The sequence below is a fragment of the Thalassophryne amazonica genome, chromosome 21, assembly GCF_902500255.1.
Source record: "Thalassophryne amazonica chromosome 21, fThaAma1.1, whole genome shotgun sequence".
Lineage (NCBI taxonomy): Eukaryota > Metazoa > Chordata > Actinopteri > Batrachoidiformes > Batrachoididae > Thalassophryne > Thalassophryne amazonica.
The window spans coordinates 39,769,630-39,776,983 of record NC_047123.1 but is presented as its reverse complement, the minus strand read 5'-3'; the positions used below and the strand labels follow the sequence as shown (position 1 = coordinate 39,776,983).

Here is a 7,354-nt window from a genome sequence, read left to right as displayed (position 1 = left end):
TTTACACTGAAATCCTCAAAAATCAGAAGTGCATGAATGTGGCATCGAACGCAGGAATCCAAGCGAGATTAAAGCCCGCCTACAGGGGCAATTCTGCTCACCTGATTTGAGGCTGCTGTCAATATCCCACTGATTGACAAAACTTTAAATGGAGAAAATAAATTGGATTTATTGATCTTTTTTGATTAGTTTAAATTAGTTGTCAACTAAATTGGATTTATAATTCAAACTGTTCAGTGACATTTGAGGAACCAAACATGTTGTAGTGAGTCTCTAACTGCCTCGAAACTGATGAGAGCGTGTCTGAGTCTGCAGGCTGCAGCTTGTCTGGCTCGGCCCTCAGGCACCGCCGACTGACAACTCACCCGTTCACCTCACACCAAGAATTTAACTCTCACAAGCCACTTCAGTTTTAATTTCATGTATGAGATAAACAGGGTTTAATGTACGAGATACACGGGGTTTAATGTACGAGATACACGGGGTTTAATGTACGAGATACACGGGGTTTAATGTACGAGATACACGGGGTTTAATGTACGAGATACACGGGGTTTAATGTACGAGATACACTGGGTTTAATGTACGAGATAAACAAGGTTTAATGTACGAGATACACAGGGTTTAATGTACGAGATACACTGGGTTTAATGTACGAGATACACGGGGTTTAATGTACGAGATAAACAAGGTTTAATGTACGAGATACACGGGGTTTAATGTACGAGATACACTGGGTTTAATGTACGAGATACACAGGGTTTAATGTACGGGATAAACAAGGTTTAATGTACGAGATACACGGGGTTTAATGTACGAGATACACGGGGTTTAATGTACGAGATACACGGGGTTTAATGTACGAGATACACTGGGTTTAATGTACGAGATACACGGGGTTTAATGTACGAGATACACGGGGTTTAATGTACGAGATACACGGGGTTTAATGTACGAGATACACGGGGTTTAATGTACGAGATACAGGGGGTTTAATGTACGAGATACACTGGGTTTAATGTACGAGATACACGGGGTTTAATGTACGAGATACACGGGGTTTAATGTACGAGATACACGGGGTTTAATGTACGAGATACACGGGGTTTAATGTACGAGATACACTGGGTTTAATGTACGAGATAAACAAGGTTTAATGTACGAGATACACAGGGTTTAATGTACGAGATACACTGGGTTTAATGTACGAGATACACGGGGTTTAATGTACGAGATAAACAAGGTTTAATGTACGAGATACACGGGGTTTAATGTACGAGATACACTGGGTTTAATGTACGAGATACACGGGGTTTAATGTACGAGATAAACAAGGTTTAATGTACGAGATACACGGGGTTTAATGTACGAGATACACGGGGTTTAATGTACGAGATACACGGGGTTTAATGTACGAGATACACTGGGTTTAATGTACGAGATACACGGGGTTTAATGTACGAGATACACGGGGTTTAATGTACGAGATACACGGGGTTTAATGTACGAGATACACGGGGTTTAATGTACGAGATACACGGGGTTTAATGTACGAGATACACTGGGTTTAATGTACGAGATAAACAAGGTTTAATGTACGAGATACACAGGGTTTAATGTACGAGATACACGGGGTTTAATGTACGAGATAAACAAGGTTTAATGTACGAGATACACAGGGTTTAATGTACGAGATACACTGGGTTTAATGTACGAGATACACGGGGTTTAATGTACGAGATAAACAAGGTTTAATGTACGAGATACACGGGGTTTAATGTACGAGATACACTGGGTTTAATGTACGAGATACACGGGGTTTAATGTACGAGATAAACAAGGTTTAATGTACGAGATACACGGGGTTTAATGTACGAGATACACGGGGTTTAATGTACGAGATACACTGGGTTTAATGTACGAGATACACGGGGTTTAATGTACGAGATAAACAAGGTTTAATGTACGAGATACACGGGGTTTAATGTACGAGATAAACAAAGTTTAATGTACGAGATACACGGGGTTTAATGTACGAGATACACGGGGTTTAATGTACGAGATAAACGGGGTTTAATGTACGAGATAAACGGGGTTTAATGTACGAGATACACGGGGTTTAATGTACGAGATAAACAAGGTTTAATGTACGAGATACACGGGGTTTAATGTACGAGATAAACAAAGTTTAATGTACGAGATACACAGGGTTTAATGTACGAGATACACGGGGTTTAATGTACGAGATAAACGGGGTTTAATGTACGAGATAAACGGGGTTTAATGTACGAGATACACGGGGTTTAATGTACGAGATAAACGGGGTTTAATGTACGAGATATGGTGCATCCAGGAAATATTCACAGTGCTTCACTTTAGCCACATTTTATGTTACAGCCTTCCAAAATAAATTAAATTCATTTTTTTCCTCAAAATTCTACACACAACACTCCATTTTTTTGTACATTTTTGCAAATTTCTTAAAAATAAAAAACTAAGAAATCACATGTAGGAGGCACAAATCTGGGGAAGGGTACAGAAACATTTCTGCTTCTTTGAAGGTCCCAATGAGCACAGTGGTCTCCATCATCTGTAAATGGAAGAAGTTCAGATCCACCAGGACTCTTCCTAGAGCTGGACGCCCGTCTAAACTGAGCAATTGGGGGAGAAGGACCTTAGTCAGGGAGGTGACCAAGAACCTGATGGTCACTCTGTCAGAGCTCCAGCGTTCCTCTGTGGACAGAGGAGGACCTCCCAGAAAGGTAGCTGACCTTTAACCTGCACATTAGCTAAAACACAGAGTGCGTTCTGGACACAGAGAAATTGATTCCTGATTTGGTCTCTTGGTCCTGAATTTGTTCTCCAGGTGGATCCAAATGCAGAATCAGCAGTACACACTTTGACCAATTCTGTCCTCCTTTTACAGGTTTCTTGCCTCTATGACGTCATATTGGAAGGTTTTGGATTCCTGATGTTTGAAAAAATTCCAACTTTTGGCTTTTTGTCAGATTTAGCGGCTCTATGATGTCAGTGTTCTGTTCGAAGTGGAGCAGAGGCGTGTCTATTTTGTCAGTAGGCGTGTCTGATGTGACTTCCTGCTTGTCCAGGTGAGACACACCTGTCTGGCCTTGGTGTGAGCGCACAGCTCTTCGTTTCGTTCCTCTGTCATCGGTTCGGTGTTTGTGGCTGTACCGGCTCCGGTTCTCCTCGCTGAACAGCAGCATGGTGACCTCCTTTCTGCTCCTCCTCCTCCTTCTGCACGCGGCCGCCGCGGACGACTGTCGCGGCCGCTTCCGCGCCGGTCCGCAGGACTTTGTCCTGGACGCGGAGGACGCGGTGACGAGCGGCGCGCTCTTCTTGTTCTCCAGTCCGGTTCAGTCCGCGACCGACTGTGAGAAGATGTGCTGCGCGGAGAAGAACTGCAACCTGGCGCTGCTGGAGTCTGACCAGGACCATCCGAACCGAACCTGCAGCCTGTTCAACTGTCTCTATAGAAACCAGTTCGTGTGCAGGTTCGTCAACAAGGCTGGTTTCACCACCTACATCCGGGCCTCTGTGTTCCAGAAATACCTGCAGGGACCCAGTAAGTCCAACACCTGTGGGATCATAGGGCCACACTGTACCAGTGCATCAGACACTCAAAGCGCTTTACAATAATGCCTCACATTGACCCCAGTGTGAGGCTGCTGCCATACAAGGTACTCACTGCACACCGGGAGAAACTCGGGCCCTTAGTGATTTTCCGTTCTGGCTGGGATTTGAACCAAGGATCCTCTTGTCTCAAGCCCAACGCTTAACCACTAGACCATCACCTCCCCTACCAGTCATGGTAGTACCACACAGTACTATTTGTAGTAACGCAGGATAGTAATTCTTGCACAGGGGTCAGAAGTCATAGTACCTGCAGTTCAGGTATTTAGGGTGGAAATGTGCAGCTCTTGCAGTCTGTTAAGCCCCGCCCCTTAATGGAACCATGTGTTCACAACTGCAACAATCAGCTGTTATAACTAATGAAGTAAATATTCATAAATGTTTTGTATGTGACAAATTGATGTCCATGGAAGAGGCAGAGTTTAATGACCTGTAGTGATTGTAGATTGTAAAGTGTGTGTGTGTGTGTGTCCTTTGTTCATTTTTGGCTAAATTGTAGGTAAGTTGGCTCCGCCCATCGCCAATGCTGGCTGGAACGTGGTGGTCCAGCCCGGCGTGGTGGTGACTTTAAATGGCAGCGAGAGCTTGGCACTGGGTGATGCTCACATCACTGACTACCACTGGAGTGAGTTGACCAGACTCACTGGCGTGAAGATGGAGGTAGGACAGCTGTTCAGTCAGGGGGGTGGGGCTTTGAGGACATGTAACTAAATAAAGTTTTGTTGTTTTCTGAATGCGTCCTTCAGACGACGGACTTACCTGACCAGGTGCGCGTGTCCAACCTGCAGCCCGGCTTAAACGTCTTCCAGCTGACCGTCACCGACTCCAAAGGCCAGTCGGGCTCGGCGAGGGTCAACGTGCACGTTCTCGGCCCCGAGCAGAGCGCCTGTGAGTACTCAAGGAAAGTCCCATTTAATGACTTGCCTCCCCTAGCACCACCCGCAGGCCAAGGTGTGGGTTTGCTCAAAAGCACTCGGCAGCTGTGTGTGTTCAGGAAAATCAGCATCAGTCGATCAATAGACCGGTTTAAACCTGATTGTTTTCTTGTTTTGAATTAAATTTAAACATGAACCTGATTAAATTAAGATGATCCGATTATGCCACGCCCCCTCAAATATGGTCGTTGGGTATTATGAAGACTTTGTGTCCGTCCGTCTGTCTGTGCTCAGCATAAGTCCAGTCCTGTTACTGCCACAGTCTTCAGATTCACAGGGAACATTATTGGGACACAGACTTTGGACAAGTTCAAAGAGGACTAACCTTGACCTATTTCAAGAGGTCAAAAGGTCACATTCTAATCCAATTACATTTGTTCTGCAAATTTGATTGGTTAATTGTGTGAGATTTCCGACCATAAAATATCACGTTGACTGTGGCAAAATATACGCCCGTTTTGTATTTGGTATACCGTAAATTCCGGACTATAGAGCGCAGCTGAATATTAGCCGCACCCACCAATTTTAACAAGAAAAAAGAAATTGTACATAAATAAGCTGCACTTGACTATAAGCTGCAGGTCTCCACGTTGTAACATGAGATATTTACACAGAAAGATGTTGGACAAACATTTTTAAACTTTTAATTAATACATTCCATAAATGCTTTTCCCCCTGAAGTGTTACATGTAAATACTGATGTGCACATCACCCAGCTTGCGCACAGTGTCTCTGTTCCACACAGAGAACTGAGTAATTTTTGTTGTTGTTTTTAGCTTTATTTTACCAGGGAAGTCCCATTGAGATTAAAAACCTCTTTTTCCAGGGAGCCCTGGCCAAGATGCAGCAATAAAAATACAGTTACAGTATAACAAATAAATTAATTAAAACAAGTACATGTGAAGGAGGCTGTCTCAAGTGCTCTCAGTCTGGCTTTAAAGTCATTTAATGTGATCAGTTCTGTAAGTTTCCAGTCCTTTTGCAAAGTGTTCCATGAAGAAGGGGCAGAGAAGGTGAAGGACCTTTTTCCAGTTTCAGTGCGGACATAAGGAACAGAGAGTAGCAAATGTTTGTTGGAACGCAAACCATAAGAATCAACACTTCTCTGTGTGATTAAGTTACAGATGTACGAGGGCAGTAATCCAAGCATGGCCTTATAAATAAAAGTACACCAGTGGCTCAACCTCCTGGTGGACAAAGAAGGCCACGTAATTTTAACTTTTTCTTGAGATTTCATCGCATGCAGCCAGGATCAGATGGAGTCTGTGGTAAATGAAATGTTAATGAGGTGCTGTGACTTTTTTGACGTTGCACCAAGTCAGAGAACAGGTCTGTGGGGGGGGAACTCCGCTCCGCTAACTGATCTGACGGCGCAAAGTACCAGAGAGGGGCTTTTCCATTAACTCCTGGAACTAATGTATTGTGACTTTTTCCAATATAACAAATCCATCTGTGTGTCCAGGCAGTCTGTTAAAAACAGTGTCAGATGTCCCACGTCCACTTCCACAGCTTCAGTAACAAACAGCGCGTCTCCACACTTTAGGCTCCAAAATCCGACACTCTGAAAAAGTTAATAGTTTCGGGGTGAAGTGTGTCATCTCCTCTCTGTAAATCCAAGCATCACATTCAAACAGCAGCTCAGAAGCTTTGTTTTTGGATGGAGCAGGTTCGTTTCTCTCTGTCAGCCATTGGGATGTTTCTGTTTTGCTTAGAAGTGCGTCACACACTGAAAAATGCAGAGAATTGCCGAGTGAGACTCTGAGTGACAGGAATAAAATCACTAATTATTAGCACGTGTGCAGAGACACTTGCAGCCATTAGTACTTTTATGTTGTCTTACTAAGTGGGATGTTAAAAAAGGTGAGACATGTCCTTTAATGCTGGATTTTACGGTCGCAAATATCCATTTTACCAGTGACACATTAGTGGAGCCGGTAAAACAAATATTTGTGGCTGTAAAATCCAGCATTACCTTCTGCAAATCATCAGACACGACAGGGTTATTCTCCAATTCTGTATCCTGTTTTTATGCTCATACGGCTGAGGGTATTCTAGCATTGTGTATTTTCTATATTAAGTTAAACAGAGATTTGAGAAGAACTAGTACCTGGAACTGCGTCCAAGACACCTGAGAGGTACCAGATGACCTTTCTGCTGAGGTCATCCAGTGGGTGGGGCAGTTACTGGTTAACAGCTTCCTTTTTCTTTCTTTTTTTATCAATTTATTGATTTGTTTTTGTGACGGCAGTAGGTGGCAGTACTTTGGACTATAAATACTATATGCAGTAGTGTTCTTAGCTGTAATATTTGCATTGAGTGTCACTGAGCCGCCTGTGAATCAGTTTTGTGAGATGTAGAAACTGGACAAACCAGATTAACTGACAGTAGACGTTCAGCGGGGCTTTTATTCTGAAAGGTTTCAGTGACTGATCAGAATCCGGGAGTGTTTCTCAGAGAGGTGCAAGTATATGGTTACCATGGTTACAGCTGTACACAAACACACAGCACACCCAAAAACTGAAACCAGTTTCTGAACCTGAGGTGAGGGTCCAGGTGCCGACAAACTCCACCCCTCTGAGGAAGCAGTCCGAGTTCTGGTTCTGGTTTTGACTCCTTTCTCTGTGTGTGTCAGTGTTCTGTCTGGCTCCGGTCAAGGTCGGCCCGTGTCGAGCGGCGTTTACTCGGTGGTGGTTCAACGCTGCCACTGGGAGCTGTGAGCACTTTGTGTTCGGAGGCTGTAAACAGAACCACAACAACTTCCTGTCCGA

At 43.9% G+C, this 7,354-nt stretch overlaps 1 protein-coding gene across 1 annotated transcript in view; it reads left to right on the top strand.

Annotated features, from left to right (window-relative positions):
- The first annotated feature begins 3,113 nt into the window (after positions 1–3,113).
- LOC117502911 (kunitz-type protease inhibitor 1-like) overlaps positions 3,114–7,354 on the top strand; it is a 10,654-nt gene continuing 6,413 nt past the window's right edge. The window contains exons 1-4 of the mRNA XM_034162057.1: positions 3,114–3,583; positions 4,151–4,311; positions 4,398–4,539; positions 7,219–7,354. The exon at positions 7,219–7,354 is cut by the window's right edge and continues 35 nt beyond it. Coding sequence (XP_034017948.1) covers positions 3,223–3,583; positions 4,151–4,311; positions 4,398–4,539; positions 7,219–7,354 — 800 coding nt within the window. The 5' untranslated portion in view covers positions 3,114–3,222. The remainder of the gene's footprint in view (positions 3,584–4,150; positions 4,312–4,397; positions 4,540–7,218) is intronic.